The sequence below is a fragment of the Rhamphochromis sp. 'chilingali' genome (genome assembly GCF_963969265.1).
Source record: "Rhamphochromis sp. 'chilingali' genome assembly, chromosome: 4".
NCBI classification, from domain to species: Eukaryota; Metazoa; Chordata; class Actinopteri; order Cichliformes; family Cichlidae; genus Rhamphochromis; species Rhamphochromis sp. 'chilingali'.
In genome coordinates, this window is record NC_137948.1 from 18353716 (window position 1) to 18377866 (window position 24151).

The 24151-nt window shown below is 40.2% G+C and overlaps 2 protein-coding genes across 6 annotated transcripts; one reads left to right on the plus strand and one right to left on the minus strand.

The window, feature by feature from the left end:
- The first annotated feature begins 891 nt into the window (after positions 1–891).
- On the plus strand, positions 892–12294 carry f8a (coagulation factor VIII associated). Of its 2 annotated transcripts, XM_080879533.1 has the most exons (13): positions 2230–2346; positions 2389–2594; positions 3044–3090; positions 3232–3304; positions 5075–5234; positions 5417–5485; positions 5624–5744; positions 5867–5959; positions 6235–6299; positions 7847–7928; positions 8032–8078; positions 9493–9548; positions 9659–12294. In XM_080879533.1, the coding sequence occupies exons 2-13, from the start codon at positions 2536–2538 to the stop codon at positions 9738–9740; spliced, it is 954 nt and encodes a 317-aa protein (XP_080735659.1). In that variant the 5' UTR covers positions 2230–2346; positions 2389–2535; the 3' UTR covers positions 9741–12294. The 2 variants fall into 2 exon arrangements, with proteins under 2 accessions (XP_080735660.1, XP_080735659.1); XM_080879534.1 differs by lacking the exons at positions 2230–2346; positions 2389–2594 and adding an exon at positions 892–1310.
- On the minus strand, positions 10386–17148 carry LOC308394922 (epithelial membrane protein 1). Of its 4 annotated transcripts, none has more exons than XM_080879538.1 (5): positions 17128–17148; positions 15449–15539; positions 15242–15341; positions 14866–15006; positions 10386–12580 (listed from the first exon to the last, which is right to left on the minus strand). In XM_080879538.1, the coding sequence occupies exons 2-5, from the start codon at positions 15521–15523 to the stop codon at positions 12420–12422; spliced, it is 477 nt and encodes a 158-aa protein (XP_080735664.1). In that variant the 5' UTR covers positions 15524–15539; positions 17128–17148; the 3' UTR covers positions 10386–12419. The 4 variants fall into 4 exon arrangements, with proteins under 4 accessions (XP_080735664.1, XP_080735661.1, XP_080735662.1 ...); XM_080879535.1 differs by lacking the exon at positions 17128–17148 and adding an exon at positions 16362–16495; XM_080879536.1 differs by lacking the exon at positions 17128–17148 and adding an exon at positions 16424–16480.
- Between the last annotated feature and the right edge of the window lie 7003 nt (positions 17149–24151).

The window sequence follows — 24151 nt, forward strand, 5'->3', positions numbered from 1 at the left end:
AAACAATAGCAACTTTATTTTCCATTAGATAAACATGTAGAACACAGACATACAACAGTTAGACTTTCCATAACTATTTTAGGAACAATTTGGTTTTTCGTTCTTACAAACACATTTCTTTTGAACTTGCCCAACGTTCTCAGTTTTTCAATGCTCAACATTTTCAATTTTGTCCACATGTTGGACAAAATGTGCTTTCTGCAGATGTACTTCTTGCATTCCTCACAGAAAGTGCTTGTTTTCAAACAGGAATCTTCCTAACTAAGATTTAAAACAAAAGATTTCTACGTCTCCTCCAGTCTCACAAACAGATGACAAACCAAGCGACACACCTGAGTCACTGACTTTCTTAAATCCACTCACTCTCACTGGCTGTTTATTACTAATCACTGTGTAACTGCTGTGAATTCACAGTAACTGCCGTCTCCTTACAAATGTTTATTAGATTAACCACACTTATACAGACTGTATATAACTCCAGCCATGTTGATGGATTGCGTAAATTGGCTGGAAATATTAATTTCCAGGGAAAAGACACAGACAGACGATGCTTACAGGATGTGATGTGACAACACTAATGAAATATTGATGTGTCATATTTGTCCAAGGTGTATTTCATTCTTATGGAAAAAGAGAATATCAAAATCATGATGACCGAATTGGAGTGGTGATGTCTATGACTTTGTGTATATAATTTGGAATTTTGTACAAATGTAGGCCAATAAGGAATATATGATATCATTTCATTCTTTTCAAAGGTTTATTTGCATGACGCACAAACAGACACAATTGAAAGGTACAAATGTGCATGACACTTATTCAAACGTGGTGCAGATGTGTCACAGGCTGATCTGGCTGTAGGCTGTGGCACTTGGCCAGAGGTGGCGCTGGTTGACTCGACTCCATGTTAGTGCACAAAGTAAACTGCTCGCTTTAGTTGTGAAGCAAAAACGCTGAATTCGGAGAAATAAACCGTGCGAGGGGAACGATAACGACGACAAGGTTCTCCCGATCGTTTACTCTTGCTGTCCTGTGAACAACATCGGCGTGGTGTTACTTGTTTGCTGTTTTCGCGATCGCGTCGCGCATGAGGATATCACCAGATAAACTCGCCACATTTTTATACATTTTGTTGTTCAACAGCATCAAGACTGACGGAGTGTGTTTGAGACAACCTCACAAGTGTCACAGATGACACATTTGGCGTTTTTTTTGCTGGTTTGTCGGTAGGAGCTACTGAAACGCAAGACTGCCACACATCTGTTCGACCAACGCCAGTTGATCTAAACGCCAGTAGATCTGGAACACCGGTAAAAGTGACCCAAAATAGGCACTCTGGTGGAGTTACTTTGTGTGTGTGTTTATAAGTAGTTTTAAACCTTGTGATCCACAAAACAGCATAAGAGTAAAAGAGTAAAAGAAGAACTGACTGCGTTACAGCACCTGCTGCTTGTTGAGAGTAAAAGCCATACGTGCTTTCACGTCTTTTTTAGGGGTCTGAAAACTCGCTAAATATAGCGACAAAGGCTACGTTCACACTGCAGGCGAAAGCGCATCAAATCCGATTTTTTTGACCCTATGCGACCCATATCCGATCATGGTATGACAGTGTGAACGGCACAAATCTGATATTTTCAAATCCAATCTGGGTCACTTTCGTATGTGGTACTGAATCCGATACATATCCGATGTTTCAGAAAGCAACTGCTGTGTGAACGGTCAAGTCGCATTAAAGCCATCTTTTACGTCACTGACACGAGACAGACGCCACAGACGCAAGCTCCTTTGACTACGATGACCTGGATGACTGAGAACCTTCACATACAAGACAGACGCCAATTATCAGCGCCAAAGAAGCGCCCGAGAAGACATCGCGAACGCCTCCTGGCCATCCGGTGAAACTGCTGGGAAGACAACGTTGGAGAAACGTGAACATTTTATTTGTACTGCATAACCTGCAGATTCTGACATAAATCTGCAACTATCCTTTGAAGCACCGCTCCTCTAAAACAGCAATAAGGATCATTATTAGGTTATCTACATTATTATGTAAATAACAAAATAACTTAAAGCAAAAATTGGAAAACATGAAGTCCGAAGTCTTTATATTAAGGGCCATCAGTCAAACAATATAGTTTGCTCTGGGTCTAAACAGAGCGCGTTGTGTGTGACGTCTTCTTTTGCGCATGCGGGCCGCTTTGAGCGTTCACACTAGAGCGCGTTTGCTGTCGCATTTTATTTGTAGTGTGAACGAGGAGACAAAAAAATCGGATTTGATCAAAAAATTGGAATTGAGCATTAAGACCTGCAGTGTGAACGTAGCCTTAGGCTACGTTCACACTGCAGGTGAACGTAGACCTGCAGCCTTAGGCTACGTTCACACTGCAGGTGAACGTAGACCTGCAGTGTGAACGTAGCCTTGGCAACACTGCTCATTTGGGCATGTCCTTTACGTCATGCGCCACGCAATTGCCGACGCCGACCAATGAAATCGTGAGTTGAGGCTGCTGTCACTTGGACTTCCTGGCATTGATCATGGCTGCGGAGGGCGATTTTCTGGCGAGATACCGAGCTGTGTCAAATAAACTGAAAAAGTAAGGCTTTGAAATGGCTTTGTTTAAGAAGAAAGACGGACGAATATCGGGAATAGCTAAATGTTATTTAGACTGAATGCGAGGTAACGGCTTTCAGCTAGTGCTAATAGGCTAAGCTAGCGTTACTGTTAGCCATTTGCTCGTTTTGTAGTGAAATATTTGGTCATTTTGAGATATTTAGCCCAGGTTCATCGAAAAATAAGCGATGAGTTGTTGGTGCTGTTTGACAGCTAATTGTAAAGCGCTTTGAGGGCCCCGAAAAGCGCTATATAAATGCAATCCGTTATTATTATTATTATTATTATTATTATTATTATTATTATTATTAACCCATAACTAGCCGGTAGTTTGCCACAGTACTGATATTCTATGTTTATCTAGCTGGCGTGTATCACAGTTGGCTATCTAAGATGTTTTAAAATGTGAAAATACTTTGTTTTCTTTTGTAGGCGTTTTCTTCGGAAGCCCAATGTGGCAGAGGCAAGTGAGCAATTTGGTGAGTGCCACATTAGTCCATCCATGTAAATGCTGTGATCCAGCCTATACTGCCGCACAGAAGAGTCAGCGCCTCTCCTGTGCTGTTAAATGATAGAGGCTGAATAAATGTCACCAGGCTTGTCTTTACCTGTGCTTTCAGGTCAGCTGGCAAAGGAGCTGAAGCAGCAGGACTGCCTTCAGTATGCTGCCTTCTGTAACCTGGCCATGGCTCGGTGAGTGGATCCGTATTCATTTTAACTGAATTGTGCCAAAGCACAGCAACAGGCACCTTACGGTGTAAAAGCACCTCGCACAAGTAAAGACCCCACAATAATCTGGAGAAAAACCCCAACAATTAAGCAACCCACCATGAGCAAGCACTTTGCAATGGTGGGAAGCAAAAACTCCCTTCTAACAAGAAAAATGCTCTTGCAGAACCATGTAGAACAGCAGCGTTTGTCCTGCATACATAGAGCAACAGGAATAGCAGCTAGCCAGCCTCAACAGCTAAGGACTGGACAACCAGAGTCCCAACTAGGGAATTTGTGTAACTAGATGGCTTGTTGCTATTGTCACTAGTTTGCACAGGATGTACTAGTCGTTTAATCTAATTGTTTTGCATTTTAATTGATAACCAATTCTGATAAATTGTTGCGTCCTAATGCTATGTAGCTATCTGCCACCAGATGGTGTGTCATTGCCAGAGTAGTGCAGGGCTTTCTAGATCAGTGGTGTATCCTGAGACTTCCTTGGCCAGCATTAACCCTGATATGTTTCCTATCTAACATGCCTGGAACATGCTGAGTCAACAAACAGGGTGCACTGCACAGCTGCAGACTGCACTCACCCTGGAATGGAGAGCAGTTCCTCAATAACATAATATATCCAGACACTTGTGCAGTCCATGCAGAAACCGGTAAAAATGCATAGATTTCAAATACAGTAACACAGACTTATTGCCTTAACACAGACACACACTTTTGCTTTTCTAGTCTAGCTGAGCACTCAAAGTGCTTTACACAACTTCCCTCATTCACCCACACAAGCACTTTTATTCTATCCTCTTTCTTTAAGCGCTTTCTGCCTAACATTTACACACATTCATATTCTGATGGGTGAGACTCTTGGGTTGGTATCTTGCACAAGGATATTTGGCATGCAGATTGGAGCAGCCAGGGATCGAACCACCAACCCTTCTGATTAGCAGATGACCTGCTCTGCCTCGTGAGCTGAGCCACTCCACTCAGTAACGAGGCGCTTGATTTCACTGATGTTCTTGTAGAAGACTGTGAGTAAATCCTTCATGCTTGTTTCCAAAATTTCTGGGATCTCTGCCAGGAAACTGCAGAAACTTGCTCATCATCATTATTTTGGGGTGAAATGCTCAAGGATCACACGCAGGTTTATTGATCAAATATTCACACGCTTGTCCTACATTCAGGTCATAAAAGATTCAAGTGTAGAACCAAGCATAAAAGACTTTAAGAGGGGGCTGACTTGAAGCTTGAAAATAATTCTGTTACTCATTGTGGTTTCACCACATAACGCTGCCGTGTAATAAGTCAATTTTAGTTATTTTTCCTACATCCGCTATCATTTTTTTCAGAAACAAATGATGAAATTTTTGACAAAAGTATAAGTAGCATGTCCTCATGAGGACAATTAGATAAAAAAAAAAAATCACACTTTTGTTATTATAATTATGTCATAATTATCTTATTTAGCTTTCAAATGGCACGCATGTTTGTTATCAGTTTTTTAAGGTCTATAAATCTAATATTATATTTTTAGCTTAAAATATTTAGAGCAGATCACTACTTTTCTTGTTTAAAAAAAACAAAGAAACAGCATGTGAGGTTATTACATAAAGGTACAGTCGGTGGAGTGATGAGTCCTCAGTGGTCAGCAGTAGTCTTAATTGGCCCACAGGGAGAGCGTAGCATTCATAGTCATGACAGTGACCTATCGGCTGTTGTTATACATCCTCGATGTCTTGACTGCAGGTGTGAGCAGACTCTCTTTAATGCTCCTGGAGAGGCACTGGCATTAACTGACGCTGCTCGCCTCTTCCTCTCATCTGAGAAGGAGAACAGGGCACTGCAGGCTCCAGGCTTTGATGAACACCTCCAGGCTGCACTCAACTGCTACAGCTTCGCCACTAAGGTATGATCAGCTCTAGTTTTCAAATCGATTTTTAGAGTTTGATGCAGTAAATGCACTCCAGAAGAAATCAGCAAATAAAGCAGATTCACCATGGAATATTTCATTAGATCAGGGTCTGGAGAAAAGATTGTGGAGTACATTCTTGTATAGTGACTGAATTCTGATGTACAAATGAATCGCAGGTGTATATTGAGATGAACCAGCCTGTGATGGCAGCCAGCCTGTGTTTAGAACTTGGCAACGCGCTCAAGGTAAAGCTGCTGTCTCTGAGGATAAATGACCCAGAATTGGTTTTTTTGGGGATTTTTTTTTTTTTTTTTTTTTTTTTTTTTTTTTAAGCAAATGATGGAAAAAATGATTCATCGTTACTCTCCTGTCTTCCTCAATAGGAGATTAACAGACCAGGAGAGGCTATTGTTCATTATCAGAGGGCTGCAGAGTTACAGACGCAAACACCCATCGAAGCTTTGCTGTCAATGGGAGAAATGGCCACGTGTAAAATCCTCACCCGTGAGTTCTGTCGGTTCTGATTGAGTAGCTGCAGTTTGTTTGCTGTGCAAACAGGATCTGACGGGACTTTTGTTTGAGTTTGTGTTACTTGTGTTTTTATGATTTTCTTTTTTCTTTTCCAGGTGATTATGACGGTGCTTTGTCAGTGTTCACAGAGATGCAGCTGATCTGTCAGGAGAAAGGACTGCAGCTACCAGGCTCCATCACCCCTGTTGGTGAGCATCTGATAAAAAAAATGATATTAGCAGAGTTTTGTAAAGATGGGGTGTTATTACAGCCTTAGCAGTTTGTGTTTTCTTAACTAAAGCTGTATCCAGCATCTTAAATTGATTAACACAATTCAACTTGAAAACTGGGATAATTAAGAGCTGCATTCCCTCGTGATTGTCTTTTTTTTTTTCGTTGCTGTGCAGATTTTTCATGTTATTTGCACTAAGAGGAAAAAATGTCTTAATTTCTCATCTTTAATTTTACTTTCTTGACAACAAAGGTGCCTTTTTGGACATTGTGGCAAAATGTGAGATATCCAGGGTGCTTCTGCTCATGTTGCTTGAGGTAAGCTCATCGGTTTTGCTGATAATTAAAACAACCTCTCTCACTGCAGACTTGAGTGCAAAGTCATGTTCAGTGTTGTGTTTTTGAAGGTATGATTCAGGCCATTTGTTTAAATTTATCTAAATATGCACTTTAACAAGTTTTTATTTATAGGTAGTTGCAATAAATACCTTTAAATTCACTCTTCAAACATACTATATTGCCAAAAGTATTCGTGCAGCTGCCTTCTCACTCATATGAATTTGAGTGATGTCCCATTCTTAATCCATAGTGTTTAATATAATGTCGACCCACCCTTTGTAGCTATAACAGCTTCAACCTTTCTGGGAATTCATTCCACAAGGTTTAGGAGTTTGTTTAAGGGAATTTTTGACCAGTCTTCCAGAAGCACATTTGTGAGGTCAGTCACGGATGTTGGGTGAAAAGGCCCGGCTCGCAGTCTCCACTCTAATTCATCCAAAAGGTTTTCTGTCAGGTTGAGGTCAGGACTCTGTGCAGGCCAGTTAAATTCTTCCACACCAAATTCGCTCATCCTTGTCTTTATGGACCTTGCTTTCTGCACTCGTGTGCAGTCTTTTTGAAACAGGAAGGTACCATTGACAGACTATTTCTACAAAGTTGGGAATTTGAAATTGTCTGAAATATCTTGTTATGCTGAAGCATTAAGTTTCTTTCACTGGAACTGAGGGGCTGAGTCCGAGGGGCAACATGAGGTTCGAAGGTCTGTAGCAGTCGACTCTGCAGAAAGTTGGAGAACTCTTTGCATTGTGGGTCTCAACATCCACTGACCCCACTCTGTGATTTTATGTGCTCTGCCACTTCATGACTAAGTTGCTGTCATTCCCAATCACTTCCACATCATTATAACACCACTAACAGCTGACTGTGGAATATTTAGTAGTGAGGAAATTTCACAACTGGACTTGTTGCACAGGTGGCATCCTATCACAGTACACAGTTGGAAATACAGTGTACTTTAAATGCACTGCAAGGAGAGAGGAGGCACAGAGTGAGAAAAAGCTGGTCCTAATGTATCCTGACACAAGTACTGCACCTCCACATGCGACACACAGTTTGACGTGACGTGAGACTCGAGCTATTAATGCAAGCATTTCTCATTTGGCAGCTTTGGACCCTCCGGTTTCACGTCTCTTCACTGTCTCTCGCACTTAATTCTCGCAGCGAGGAGCTGAGACTCGAGTGAGAGAGCTGAGGAGACACATTAGCATAATGAAAGCACCTGTTGTGTGCATTGCATAGAGTTTCATTTCTTTATTTTAACCACATAGATTCAGCAGCTTAAACACTCACCTGTACTTGAGTGTCAAACAGCCTTCCGCTGGCCAATCAGTGAACTGTTAGAAAGCAGAATAGTTTTTTAAAGCTGTTTTAAACAATGCAATTACACTTAATGACAATGTTAATTATTTATCCAGCATCTTACAGTAATTACTGTGCATCTTGAAAAATTCAGGATTGTTGGTGCAGCAGAACTTAAATGGTCCCACGTTGTTGTGGTTTTGTTTGTTTTTTTTTTTTTGGTGCAGCCTCCACCTCAGAAGTTGTTACCAGAACACGCCCAGACCCTGGAGAGATACGCGTGGGAGTCCTTTGATCCTCACAGCCAATGTAAATTCACCTCAGCACTCGACTACTTGAGTATAATAATGTGTCATTAATCCTGCGCACTTATTGAAGTTGCGTAAATGTTGTTTTTTGTCTTCTGTTTCAGTGACCTTCCTGCCTGAGAATGTTTTCCTGCTCCTGCAGTCCGTAGTGGTGAGTTTCATGATAACACGGTCTGAGTCTTCCTGTCTCGTACAGGAAAAATAATGGTCTTCACGCCCTTCATATGACAGTGATGTATTGTGTGTGTTGAAGTTTGTTTTGTTTTTTTTCCTTTGGCAGTGAAGTGATTCTTTTTTTGTTTGTTTGTTTTTGCTTCAGCATTTGCAGTTTGCCAGCTTTGTGTAGGTTTTCTGCCTCAGAATTTTTCCCTCTTACACTAAAGATATTCATTTTTTTCCCCAGTCACAGTAAAAAGAAGCAACACATGACACATTACATCATGTCGGTATTTTTACAGAGAAGCCAAAATATAGAAGCACTGTGTGAAAAACACCTTTAGTTCTTCTGTAGGTATTAAGAGAGTAAGAAGCAACCAGGTGCTGCTAATCAAATGCACAGACGTTTTGGCAGTTTGTTGGCCTGCAGCATTCATAATCACAGTGCCAATGTGGAAGACATCAGCAATGATGTGAGAGAAGCAGCTGTCGCTGCCCTTCAATCTAGGCAGGGTTACAAAGCTGATTCCAAACAATTTGAGGTCCATCATTCTGCAGTGAGACAGTCACAAGTGGAAAACATTCAAGATAGCTGTCAGTCTTCCCAGGAGTGGACGTCCCAGCAAATTAATCCCAAGATTAGATTATCCAGTGGTCAGAGAAACCGCAAAGAACCCAAGAGCTGCATTTCATAGGCTCAGTTAGCAGGTTACATGTTAAATTGCATGACCATACAGTTAAAGCATACGATAAAGCCTCTGCTTTCAGAATATGGAAGCATGACTTGGGTTTGCAAAGTTGCATCTGAACAAACTACAATACTTCTGGAACAGTGTCCTTTGGACCCCAAGCACAGCAGCAAATCTTAAACAGAGAATGGCTGAAAAAGAAAAGAAACAAGGCTCAAAGTTTAGACCACAAACTTAAGAGAGCTGTGCATAAACAAAGGACACACACCTCACCACTAAGGTTGTTCTACAATTTACTGAATCTTGAGTTGATGTTTTTCACACACTGCTTCTGTTTTTTTTGGGTTTTTTTTAGCTGTTTTGTTAAATAATGATGAAATGTCTCAGGATGTCTTTACCTAATTTTAAGACCTACTATGGACCAAATAATATTTTTTACTGCGTCCTGATAAGGAACACATAAGAATTGACAGAGGCCATCCTTTTTTCTTTTTTTTCTTTTTTTTTTTAAAATAACTGTATAAATAAAAAAAAGTTAATAAAAAATAATCATGTGTAATGTAGAGAAAGATTCTTCTCGAAGGAGCACGCTCTGTCTTTGGGAATGAATGGCCGGTAACAGAGAATAAATATTAACAAGTCAGAGGCCTCGTCAGGGTCCTCTGAATCTGCAGTTATGTTTTTATTAGTGCAGTGAATAACAACAGATCTGTTTTGCAGATGGCGTGTCAGGAGAAAGACACAGAGTCTCTAAAGTCTCTTCAGACTGAGCTATGGTAAGCATTTACAAATGTTAATTTCCATCATGTGAGAAAATATCTTTTACTGCTTGTCATTCTTAATTTTCCATATTGATCACATGCTTTATGCGGTTTTCCCCTTGCAGGCCGTTTCTGACAGCTGAGCAGAACCATCTTCTCCACCTGGTGGTTCAGGAGCGCATCACGCCGTCTGGTCAAGGCATTTAATACAGTCCAGTTTTTATTCGCTTCCTCTGGGAACGATACTTTATATAATGGAACATTCCTGTTTCTGAATGGGTCTGTTGTAAGGCCCGGAGAAGGGTTGTTTTCAAACTCCAGTGTTGTAACTTGGACTCAGAGAAATGTTAAACTTTGTGCTTATTCAGTCACGTAGGTTTGGAAATCAAGCTGAACTGTCTTTGTTGTCCTCAGACGTGCAGATTGCTGTTGCCAGGAATGCTTAGCTAAGAATAAATGTTGTGTATGTATCTGAGTGGAGACTATAAAACTGGACCACGTCATATGTTTTTATTATGTAAAAGTTTCAAATGTAGAAGAACTTATTGTGTTTACAGCTGGTTAGTAGATTAAACACGAATGCTTTGTTTTATCATTTTTATTAATAAATGACATAACATGGCTTAAATTCCAATATAACAAAATCTTCTACTGCATAGTTCTGTAATATGGTGCAATGACACCTCTGTCCTCCATCCCTGGGTCACTTAATTTTCACTTGTACAAATGCATGTACTTTTCTTATGATAGCAGCCCCCTACAGACACATAAGTAAACACAATAATAAAAAAAACAAAAAGGAGCTTAAAAATATATGATGGTTACAATGTACATAGACTGATGTATAATGTATTTGTTTTTTTTTCTAGCTGTAAAATAACGATTAACAGCTAGTCGTAAATGAAGGATTGTTATTTCCTGATTGTTCAAGTACTACAACAGGAATGTTATTTGTCGTTTTTTACTCCTCAGTTAGAATTTTAACATATTAAATGATAAGATTTAGTCTCCATCAACCTTTCTGAACCTTAAAGGAACTGGTAAACATTTTGGGACTAAATTATTTACTATCTTGCTGAGTAGGAGATTAATACTACCGTAATTGTCGGGCTATAAGCCGCTACTTTTTGCACAAGCTTTGAACCCTGCGGCTTTTAGTCAGGTGCGGCTTTTCTATGGATTGTCCATGATTTTTGTGATATCGTAAGACGATTTGTTTTGTTTGTTCCGCTGTTGTACGGCACTACGTTGCCTGGCGGAAGGATCGGGGTTCAAGAGTGGTATGTTGGTCACATGTCCATCCGCCAGGCAACATAGTGCCGTACAAGTAGCGCGAAAAACAAACTTCAAAGTAGCGCTACGCGTTCAGCGGGAGTCGTGGATGACGAGCGGCGATAAACTTGCGAAAAGCAAGTTGTGCTCAACTCCACCGGTGGATTCTGACAGCGTGGAAAAGTGTGCAAACATCCACGATCACCAACTGATTTCGAAGGGCTGGACTGCTGCATGATGAAGAGGAGGACACCGCCACGGCCCTTCAGAGGGTGTTCGACTCCGACACTGACAATGACAATGAGGATTATCTTTGGTTTTGAAAGTGACAACGAAGGAAAGAAGCTGAGAGTGGATGACGAAGCCATCCTGAGCCTGTTCGTATCCGACACTGGAGAAGAGGACTTTGGTGGTTTTAGTGCGCAGGAAGATGGTGGTGAATGACTGACTTTTCTTCTTGTTAAAGCCGTGTCACTGCACCTGAGCCTAAAAGGTAGTCCGAATCTATTTTTCTGGTGTGCTGTAGGTTACTGTTATGTACTACATTTGTTACTCATTTATGAAGCACAGCACATGTGCAAATATGTACCCATAACTTGATTTTCAAAATATTAATAAAAGGGGTGTGTCTCCAAACAGCCATCTCTTTCCTGACAATTCGCTTTGTGCATATTCTCTTACATATGATAAGTCAATATTGAAACACCTGCGGCTTTTGGTCAGGTGCGGCTAATGTATGTACAAAACAGGATTTTCCCCTGATTTTAGCTTGTGCGGCTAATATTCAGGTGCGCTTTGTAGTCCGGGAAATACGGTAATTGTTTGACTTTGTACACTAAAGAGGACCAAGGTTTTAAAAAAACAAAACAAAGACCGTGACCATGTAAAGAGAGTTTCCTGAGCAGTTTTCTCTTCCCATCGTCTTCTACGCAACCACGCTGCACAGATTTGCCCCCTGCTGGTCATTAGGAAGAATGCAGCTCGGAAGTTGTGACCATCTTTTATGCACAGTCTTAGCAGAAGAACTGAAAATGTGAAAACACTGGCTTCAAACCGCCGTCACCTCTGAAGTTAGAGTCTCCCCTTTTTGTTTGCACCCAGCCAAAAATGCTCATGTACAGCTCAGTGACTGTTTCACTAAAGCTAAGGTGACCAAAAGTTCACTCAAATCAATCTTGCCATTTTTTTTTTTAGCACAAAACAACAAACAAAACAACCCAAAGCGATTATAAGCCTTTCTCAAAATGTCACACTATTCCTTTAAAGTACTTATGTCTGAACTACTACTACTATTTAAGACTAAACTGATTTATTAGCTATGTTCTGGTAATATTCCCAATAATTCAGCTCTATAAGGCGTTTTAGTCACATTATTAAAAAGAAAAAACATTATTTTGTTTGTCAGTTTTGCTGAAAAAATGTGTTTCACACTTGTAATGTTAGCATTTGCTCCATATCATTTTATATATATATATATATATATATTTTTTTTTTAAAAAGCTGTATAAACAAATGGCTCTCATTAGCATTTGGACATTTTGCTACAGTCGTAGCTTCAGATGGTGTTCATCAATTCTAAAAGAGGAGAACGAGCCCTGCCCTCTGTTTTTCCTCTCACTCTTTCTTCTTACGCAGGATGAAATAGGTGAGCGCTAAGATGAAGGTGAGGACAAACGAGATCCACGCCAGGATGTAGCAGTGTCCGTAACCTCCAGATGTGTCATTGACATGGAGCTTGGCTGTGTAGATTGAGGCTCCTGTCATTATGCAAAGGCCTGCAAGAGGGAAAATTATTATTACATGCAACCAAGACAAGGCAATCAAGAAGTAATTATTTTTCTATTATAAGATAAAGCTCGTGATGTGACCAGTGCAATCACAAGGAAATGAAAGACATGACACTTCCACCTTGTTAATTTTCCAGTGTTATGAACTCATGACATTCGCACTTTGTGTGAGTTTCTCATGTGCTCGTAGTACTATCACTGATAATGCATAATTAACTTAAAGCATGAAATTTTAATCACTCGGGACCTTTTTTTTTTTCTTTTACATCTGACATGGTGGCAAAAAACTGACTCGGTTTGTGGTCTTTTTGTTAGGGAGGATTTGCATGAAAATGTTTCTTGACTAAAATAAAAAGCAGCCAATGTCCAATGAAACTTTAAAGAACCTCCAGGAAGCCTGGAGAACTATCGCTTACTTTAAGAAGAAAGCCTGGCTCCTTGGAAGCAAAGCATAGACATGACAGGTGGTTCGGGCTTTTGTGAGTGAATACATTTTCTAGATTTTGCTCCTCAAACGTGAAAACATGATGCTTTGTTGCACATTGACGGCAAACAAAAATGTTTGGGGGTGTTGTTGAGAAATCAGCACACCTGAGAATGCTGGAGCAGGTGTGCTGGACAACTTTTCTTTCTAGTGAACCTCATGACATTAACAGAAGCAGCACACTGTTAAATGTGATACTGTTAACTATTTGAAGTGTCAAAATCATTCATTTGTGACACCTAAAAGACTAACACACTGCTGTGCTGTGGCTGAGATCAGCTTCTACTGATTTTCTACAGATTTCATGTGTCTGAGATGCAAACACGCTCACCTTGCTGATCCATCACAGTTCACTGGTTATTGCAATGTGTGAGGTACACACAGAAAGTGAAGAACTTCTAATCACTGGTTCGCTGTTTTGTACAAACTAATGAGAATTCAAATCCACTGAGTAGTCAAGGGTCTCTCAAACAGTCATATCGAGGGCAGATTCATCTTGTTCAGCACCAAATGAAAGTGTTTGAACTCAGGACTACTGATGATTACACGACAGGGCTGCAGCTACCCATTATTTTAGTAATCTATCTGTCTATTATTATTAATGAGAAATAACAAATATTCAAAAGAGAAAAATGAACTGTTCATTGATTTTCAGTTTAGAAACTGCAAGAAAATAGCAAGTTTACCTGCAAACATCTCTTAATAAAAACAAACAAAAATAGACCCTTTCCTTGTTTTTACTCGCCATATTAAAATGATATTTTTAAAAGACAACACTTTCTTAATTGCAAAAACAAATAATAACAAGTACAGTAATCTCAAATACATACAAGCTAAACTAGCGCATGAAAATGAAACGGCTTTTACTCTCTCTTCTCAGAAGTCTTTCTTACATTAAGAGCAGGCCAAAAGAGTTCTGGTGGTATTAATATCTCCTTAATGAGGTAGATTTGGTGTGTGTGTGAGTGTCTGCATGCTTAGATGTGGTAGTGAATGCGCAAATATGCCTTTAAGTATTTACGCAAGTATGTGGCGGCTGCTATGAGGAAAAGCAGGCTAATCAGCATTTTCAGAACTGAAGCTTTGCCCTGTGCTTCGATGCAACGTTTCGTGCTGCAGAAGACAAACATTACCATGGTGTGGATGTCAATAATGTTAATGTTAATAATAACAATTTAGTATCCAACCTCCAGCCTCAGGTCAGTGTCTCGGAATCTGACTGGCCCACTTAAAATAAATGATATAATTTAATTGACTTATTTATATTTTATATTATGAGATAAATCTTATTTTTTACAGATTACATTGATCTAAATCTGCATAATAGTGTTGAAATTAAATGATGTGCACGCATCAGGATGTCACTGCTCTGACAGTATTACTCATGTTATCAACACTGGTAACAGGAAAGCCCTGACCACACCTTCCTAATTTGGGTGTCAACCAGTCAGACCACTTCATCCACATCCATGTAGTGAGAAGCCATTATATGACCTTTGTGTGTAAGTCGATTAAACTCTGCCCAGTACTGAAAGAGGAGTGGTGATTGTTGTGAACTGACACAGATAGATAGATGCCTCGCCATGCAATGAGCTCATTGGTCTGTTGAACGGATGAGGCTAAAAATTAGTTTAATTATTTACCAACATCCTTTATGAAGCTTTAAGTTCGAGCGTCGTGCTAACTTATTTAGTTAGACAAAAATCACATATGTCAGGTTTGTCAGTCGCACATCCTCCAGAGAAAATCATAAAGTCAGCCAAAAGAAACAAGACTGCAGGTAACTTACAGGCGATTATCTGTAAAATGCCAGTGAAGGTGAACCTCATTCCTTTGGGCAGGGTGAACAGCTGGGCCACAAATACAAACAAGGCAAGGATGGTGAAAACGCAGGCCAGCACTGAAGTGGCCTGCACCGCCTGGAGATAATCTGCAGCAACAAGATAATAAAAAAGTCAACAATAACACAGGCGTGAGGAAATATTCGGCCTTTTCAGTTTTATGTTTGTATTAACACCACTACCTACAGATCTACTCATTTCAGACTGACAATATTTACTGTAAACAGTGTAATACGTGATTTGTTCCGTCATCATCTTTGCCCTTCATTATATAAATAATGAAAAATCACTAACTTTAACAGGGGGACAATCTGTGGAGTTTACCTTCTGGGTAGCCTTTCAGATTTGTGTAATGCCACACATTGTTTGATAAGTCCCACCTGCCCCACAGGTCAGCTGACACTAAATCGTCGACCCACCAGGCCTGACGACACAAAGGAAAGATTTAAAGTTCATGCAGATATGTTACACATTTTCTAGAAACCGCTGTCAGATCTCCTCCAGTTAATACAGAAAATAACATCATCTTACATTGTCAATGGCGGCCACCAGGAGCAGGATGATGGTGGTTATGTGCAGAACAACGATTGCTGCCAGCATCAACATTATGGCCTTCTGAAAACTGATAATGGGGTGGGGGAAGTGGAAGGAGGCACATCGTTATTTATTTTGCAAGCGCAGACGTATGTAACACGGACTCGTACATGAGGGAGTATTAATTACACACACACACACACACACACACACACACACACACACACACACACACACACACACACACACACACACACACACACACAGAGAGAGAGAGAGAGAGAAACTGTGTGAAATAAAGAAATAACAGTAACAGAGAAGAGAGCCGTTTTATACAAGCCCAGACTTGCCGCAGAAATCATGCAGGCATAAACATTTTTGAATAAAACACATCTGGTGTCAAACACATCAGTGCTTTCAATCATTGTCATTACGTTTATTTATTATTTATTATATTTAATCAGCTCAGATTCATTAGCACCAATCACTGCGCCTGTAAACGCCCGCAGTTTGCTTTGAGCCTCTTTTTTTTACGTCTTTTGAGCGTTTCCGTCGACAATAAAGGCGCATTTGTTAAGACGGCATTCCCAAACGGATGACACACACAGGGCCCGCACTGTAGTCGATAACTTTAAAAAGAGCGCGATAGTACGACAACAGAAAACAATAATAAGCACAGCATAAACTCACGGACTATTCAACGCTATGTTAGTGCGCCAAATTTCCAGTTGCGCGTCTTTTTAGGACTTTTTTGCGCTCACGGTCAGTCATATTTCTTGCGCTTAAAGTAACTGAAGTTTTTCCTACAGGCTTAAAAAAAACCCACTTCAGCCATCCGTAAGAGGGTTTCACAGAGTGTGCTCCGTAAACCGTCGCCTTTCTACAAGTAAGCAAAGAGCAGAAACGTTACCTGAACGCTCTTTAACGCACCGCGCGGGAGTTATTTGGGAATGTGAAACTCTGTGGACCCACCCAGCTTTGAATTCACAGCACACACATCACCGTGTTTTCCCTCTTCTTCTTTCCCCTCACCAAGCCCCACCCATAACGTTTCTCGAGTGAAAAGTCCCAATGAAATAAACGGTGTCAGGTCGCCTCTTCCTGCAACTCCAGTGTGTGCGTAAAGGCGAGTAAGATCTTCGAAGGATTGCGTATCGTCAGATTCATTTACAAACGAAACAAACAAATAAACAAACAAACACGCGACAGCTTCACACGCACTATTTTAGTTGCTTCTTTAGTGTTTTACCTGGAAAATGTTTTTAATATAGAAATATCTTCATTCTCTCTGAGCGGCTCACCTGTGTGAGCTGTAGCTTCACTTTTTTTTTGTCGCACATGGATACAAAATGCCATTTTGGACACGCTTGCAGAGCAGCCATAGTGTATCCTGGACTTGTTTTCAGGCCACTCACGCGCAATTGCCGCTTCATTGCGTACCTAAATTGACTTCTCCAAAGATGGGACATTAAGAAGCCGTGCATGGAATATCGCAGTGCATTGTGAGCCCCAGGGAGCTCATATTCAATTCAGCAGCAGTTTCACTCTGATGGCTGAGACTTACGTTCAAGCAAGTGAAAAACAGAATTCGTGTTCATGCAGATGCATTTTTGACTGCTACAAACAAATGAAAGTAAGATCGTTCCATTGATAAAAAGATATAAATAGATTCTTACCTGCGCCTCACACGCTATGCACTTTTATGTTTCGTGCGCCACTGCCAGAAAGCAGAAAAAAAAACTGCTGAAACATCAGAGGGTCTTAACATATTCATACTGTCCGAAACAATACATGGATAGTTTCTTTACTGAGAGATGTAATTACCTCTCAGTGAAGAAAAGTAAGAAAAAGGTCATGTTACTTGATGTCACACAGACTGCAGATCTCAGTGGGCCGGGCTGTGTCACGGCTTTGGAAAAACTCTGTTTACCCCATAAGCAACCAGCCGGTACAAGGATTTGCACACTTCACACTGTGTTTTGAAAGAAAAAAAAAGAAAAAAAGATTTTCCTCAAATGTTCGTCAGAAACAAAGAAGAAAAGATGGATGTTCAAATGTAGACAAACTCCAGCCGAAATAAGAGATGGCTGAAAAATAATCAGCGCCCAGCTCACTTCATTGTGTTTCGAGGCCACATTTTAAGAGAAGTTAGTGCTTCACTCATCCGTAGCACAAGATATTTATATAAAAGTCAGTAATTGCAAGTCATGTGACATGTGTTCACAGTGAAATAGTTGCTGCTGTGCCAGAGCATGCTTAAACTTTTGTTTTCATTATTTATTGTTTCAGTCATCATAAAAAGAAAGTACTCTCCCTGTTAGCTCTACATATCAGGACACAATTGGAAAAAATTATCTTCACCGAGTCTTAAAATTAGGTAAATACAACCTCAGATGAACATATGAAATATTACACCATGTCTCTTGTAAAGCAACCTTTAGCAGCACTATCAGGCCACTCACACACAGTTTCTCAGTCTCTTACATCATTGTGGAGGAATTTTATCCCAGCGTTTTTTTACAGCTTTGCTTCAGCTTACTGAGGTTTGCTAACATTAGTTTATGTGCAGCTCTCTTAAGGTCCCATCACAACTGTTCAGTCAGGTTGTGGTCTGGACTTTAAACCATTGCAACACCTTGATCTTTTTCTTCCAACCTGCTGTAGTTTTGCTGCTGTGCTTGAGATCATTGTATTTTTGCATGTCCCACAAGCTATGCTTGTCTTTAAAATCCTTTGCTTTACAGAGGAGCACATGGTTGAGTCAGAGACTGTAAGGTACCCAGGTCCGGTGGCTGAAAAATAAACCCAAATCCTCAGCCCTCCACCACCGTGCTTGACAGATGGTACGAAGAGTTTGTGCTGATATCCTGTTTGACTTTCACTAGACATGGCACTGTGCACTGTGGCCGAACATGTCCACTTTGGTCTCATCTTTGCAAACGTGTTCTTCTAAGACAGAAGACGTGTTGCAGCCCTCTCAAATAAATCCATACTGTCTGAGTCTTTTTCTGATTAACTGTCATTATATACTAACTGAGGCCTGTAGAGTCTGAGGTGTAGTTCTTCGGTCATTCCACCTCAAATCAACACAGGCCTTTTGCTGATGAAGCTAAAATGTGACAGAAATCGTTGTAATTCTGGACATAAAATCTTTATGCAAATCACAGATGGTCAAGCAGAAAATGCTCTAAATGTTGTCTGATTGGTGATGGACTGACCCTCTTGAGGGTTTTAATGGTAACCTCTCTGCTTTTAAGATTAGGCTTAAACATAAATTAAGCATATAGTTATGGCTACATCAGAATGAAATGTATCTTAGTTTTACTGCAATACGCTTAAGCTGCTGGGGCCTTCCCATGATGCACTGTTTCTTCTTCACTCACCTTTTTACACTCACTATGTGTTTATACCTCTCTGCAATTAATTAGTGTAGATGCTGATCATCCACAGTATTGAGATCCAAATCTTTATTATTAGTTATTATTTATCTCTGAATCTCTTCCACAATGTATCTTTGTCCTGTCCTGCCGCACCTCTCTGAGCCTGGTTCTGCTGGATGTTTCTTCCTGTTAAAAGGGAGTTTTTCCTTCCAACTGTCGCCAAAACACTTGCTCAAAGGGGTTCATATGCTTGTTGGGATTTTCTCTGTATTATTGCAGGGTGTTTACCTTACAGTATAAAGCGCCTTGAGACAACTGTTGTTATAATTTGGTGCTATATAAATAAAATTGAATTGAATTAAATTCCTCTAGACATTTCTGCAAACTCAACCTTTCATGGGGGAGGAGGGGGTCTTAAGTGAATTCCTAGTTAATTTCTGGTGTTTTAACTCATGAATTCTTAGTTTTTAGAAAGTGTTTTTAGTTTAGTAACACTGTGATACTATGGGCCACAAAATACAAAATACCATATGAGTGCAATCTCCAAATAGTGATCATACTCAAAAGTGTGGTTAATTTTACAGGTGATTTACAAAAGTTGTGCTGTTTTCTAAGGATAGGAGGCATCAGGTCATTTCAATATAAAGTGCAAAAAAATAAGACGTGCCCTTTTTTGTGTTGAATATCGGCGCAACTAGCAGCAAATTGCATGTCACGATCTATTAGTAAATCAGTTTGTGTATTTAATTCAAACATTTTCTTCCCTATATTTTGTGCCTTGAGAAAGGAATTCCCAGAAATACATATGCAGCAGGGACAGTTACAAATATTCGGCAATTTCCACCTCTTGCACACAATTTTGTTGCTGTGTTCTAGTTGTAAATACCGATAGTGCTTTTTTAAAATGTAAATGTGAAAAGCCAGTTTGTCTGGTTCGACTCATTAGTTAGTTTGTTTGAGTTTTGGATTTTTAGTTATTCTTCTTGTTATTCTTAGTTTGTCCAGCTCCCTCAGTTTTCCCGTCTTTCTCATTTTGTTTCTTTTCAAAAACACAAAGTGTTTTACTCAGGGGGTAAAAAACAGAGACCCAGAGTGTGATGCCAGCAAACAGTGATGAGGTTAAAGCAAAGGTAGGGTTAAAACAGAGTGAGAGAAAATATGCAGAAATGCCAAAATGTCAATATAAAATAATAAATACCAACAAAAAGAATAAACTCAATAAAAGAAATAACAGTAACAAACAATAAAAAGATAATTGAAAATGATAAAAGGACAATAAAAGACAACTGCACATAAAAGGACATTTTTGTGTCTATGTCAGAGTGTTTTATTAAGCCATTTAAAGAAAATTACTCTGTTCTGCAAGTCTCATCTCTTCAGCAAAGTTGTTCCAAAGCTGAACAGCCCCGATGACAAACGCACAGACGGCTTTAGATTTAAGCTTCAGCGTGATGATCTAAGGCTGCCAGGGGGTTTGCAATCCCAAATGACATTACAGGGTTGTGCTTTAAAACTGGCCAGTAAAATGCAGAAATCAATAAATCAATTCTAAACCGTACAGGAAGCCAGTGGAGAGAAGCCCAGACTGGGGTTATGTTTTGCTCTTTGCTAATGCTGGTAAGAAAGCAGCTGCTTTCTGAAGCAGCTGGGACTGAGATAGGCAGTCATTACCCCAGAGACACAGACACGCAGTAAAATACCAAAAATACTGAGGTACTGACATTCAAATCCTGGGTATTTTCAGGTAGTTTAATGAGGCACGCAGTGGCCTGAGCTTCCATCAGAAATGCAATTTATATAATATACACATAAACCTTTTCTGACCTTTATGAACTCGTGATAGATCGCCGATAGATTTAGTTTTCCTCCGAAACGCAAGCCTTTGCTAAATAAGAAAACAAAAGGGTAGGAGTAACGCAGAGAATAAATGTCAGTGATGAATATTAATAACGCCTTATGTTAACATACATGAGGCTTCAGTTATAGACAAACTGTCATACTTGAACCTCAGAAACTGTCATATTCTAAACTGACATTGTCAGATAGCTCTGCTTGTCGGCTCTGGTCAAATAGAACCGCGTAATTAAGGGATTACTTGTCAGACAGTGCACATCTAGAAAAGCTTTTCATCATCTGTCTTGGGTTAAAGCAAGCTTAAGCAGTTATGGATTTTCCCATTTTCACATAAATAGCTTTATAAATGAACGTTTCTATCTGGATGTGAAGTTTGTTTGCCTGGCAGGCCCCTTATCTCCCCTCGGGCTCTGGTAGCTCACTAAAGACCAGACTCAGGTCGAGACTGAGGAACTTCTGGTGTTAGTGCTACAACGGTGGCTTTATCCTGCAGGAGGCGGGATGAAGACAGATACAGTAATTGCTTCCTTTGCTCTTTCACTTATTCCCTCATTTGTTGACAGTATAGATTCAGTCCGTATGAGCAGCCTAACCCGGACAGTTTACACAGTTCAGTGTTGAAAGTTGAGAATGTACAGTAGAGCAGGAGGGGGGATGTATTTTTGTGCAGTTTAGCACGGAGCTCCACTTAATTACTTCAGCCTTGAGCCAGAGTGAACATGTGTGCCAAATCTGATGAAACCTTTTCATAGAGGGGGAACTTGGATACATAGACTCACTTTAAGTATTCCTTCCTAACACCGGGTTGGACCTCCTTTCGAGTTCAGATCTGCCTTAATTCTTCCTTGCATAGATTCAACAAGCTGCTGGAATCCTCTGAGATTTGTACCCATATTGACACAATAGTATCACTATTATGTGGATGCTGGATGCTGCACATCCACGATGTTTCACCACATCTCACTGGATGGGATCGGGTGACAGTGGTGGAAATTTGAGTATGTAACCTTTTTTTCCCCCCTATTTTATTTTAGTGTAAAGCACTTTGGATTTTTTAAAACTGGAAGTGTTTTTCAAATCTTCTGTTGTTCAATTTTGGTGAGCCCGTGTGAATGTAGCCTCAGTTTGCTGTTCTGGGCCAACACTAGTGGCAGCCGGTCTGGTCTTCTGCTGCTGAAGCTCATCTGCTTCAAGGGTCAACGTGTTGTGGATTCAGAGATGGCCTTTGTGCTTGCTGTGGTTGAAATGAGTGGTTATTTGAGTTACTGCAGTACGGCCAGTCTCCTCTGACCTCTGATGGGATTATCATCCACAGAACTGAACTGCATGCCTACATGCATTGAGTTCCTGCTATGTGATTGATTGATCGGGTATTTGTGTCAACCAGTAACCACCTTTTTTAAGGTATCCTTAATAAAGTGGTCAGTGAGTTTTTATAGATGTACATATGTCTGATTAGGTGAAAATCCAAAAAACATAATAAAACAATACAAAGCCAAGCCTATAAGCATCCCTAGGCCCATTCCTGTTTAGTGTGAGGAGCTCAGAACAAAGAGGAGAGACCTGTAGGCATCTTCTGTTCAAATACATTTGTAATGATCGGGCAGAGATATTGATCAGCCTTGCAATACATTCACTTAGCCAGCAGTTTATTTGCCAGCTTTACTTCCTGTGTTTGGCTGCAGCTGCTGTATTACTTATTTAAATTCATCATATTTGTTCATGATTGTGGCTGCTGATCAGGCCAGAGCGTATAACTGTCAGATCCGTCCCGCAGTGCTAGACAGCAGCTCCAGAGTGAAGTGGACAAACACAATCCAGCATCCTCCTTATTTGGTCAGAGAGGATGCTCTTTATGTTTATGTGAATGTGCAGATGCTTTAAGCACTGTTGTGTGATCACTTGATTGCAGTTAACCATATATAATATAATAACTGGGATAGGCTCTGCCCCTTTGTGACCTTGAACTGGATAAGAGGAAGAAAATGGCTATATAGAGGGATGCATGAATTTTGCCAGATCAAGCAATCAGTGATTACAGTTTTGGTGAAGAAATGAAATATTTTTGGATTCTGAACTGACGGTGATAGATCAGGACGGCATTTTTACTTTTTGACATTTAGCTGACAATTTCATTGACAAAATAATCACCAGAATTATAATAATAATGATCAGCTGCAGCCGTAAATACATGACAGACACACAGTTGAAATGCCATTCAACCCAAATGTCTCCTTTGAAGTGAATACATTTCTCACAGGCTCTGTGTTACATAACCTTTTGCAATGGCGTCTGGGTGATAATAGAGCTAATAGTGTAGGCCTCTGTTTTTATTGTAGTGCTGCTGAGATGAAAATCATTTGAGAGCTATATTATTGTCAGAGGGTGTGGGAATGAACTCGGAGAAGCATTTTCTCCTGGCAGTAAGTCTGAATAGATGTCAAAACCATTACATCTGACCCCTGACGGTTCGTCATATCCTCACAGTAAATGTTGAGTGGGTGCGGAGCAGCGCTGGTTCCCATTTTATGCCACTTCTGACTCAGTGGAGTTTTCTATTCCTGTCACAACATGTGGGCCTCTGCAGAGTGTGCAGTCTAACATCCATTGTGCAGTGGGTGTCCAGTGAAAGGGTATTATGCAGAAGTAGCTGCTTCTAGTTTAAAATCCCAAGGAATCGATGCGAGCTCATCTTTATCTTTTACTGGGGTGTATTTTGGGGAAAACTTTGAACTGTTAGTCTTTTCAATTATGTCTGTGAATAAAGGTTATTACAATCATTTGTCTGCTGTTTTCTTGGTTAATCTGTTTATTTTTTGGCCTTAAAAATATCTCAGTTTTATGGAGAAGGTCACGTTTTTCTAAAGCCCCGTTTAATGTCCTCCAGTGTTGGCGCACAGCTCATAAAGTCTTCTATTTGCTATCTTAGCAGACCAATAAAAGCCTCCGCCTCTTCCCCTCCAACTAAAACACTGATGTGATGAAATAGTTGCAACACCCATCTTCCCACATCAAATCACTTTGCTCTTCTTAGACCAGTCTCCTCAGCTCCCTGCAGTACTGTCGCGGCACAGGGCGTCCAATCTATTAACAAAGCCATTTAACTTTAGGATTTAGCCCCGTCCTCAAGCAGCGGCACAACAGCCAAGAAATATTCCACCATTATCACGCTCCCATGAATCTCCTCCTCGTGTCCTAACACCTCGCGACTCTCTTCGCCGAATCATGTAAATATGGAATAAGGAATAAAAATGCTGAGGGACTTCCAGTCGCCCTGTCTGCCTCCTCCTTGTTGACAAATTTTAAGTTGGGTACCTTAAAATTCCTGGAGTGCTGAGAAAATAACTTGAAATTTGACTCAGTGACTGAAGCAAGCTTCCATCTCTGTCAGACCATGAACACTGCAACTCAGAAAACAGTATTATTTAAAAAAAAAAAAAAAAAAACCCCCCCATAGTTACAAGTC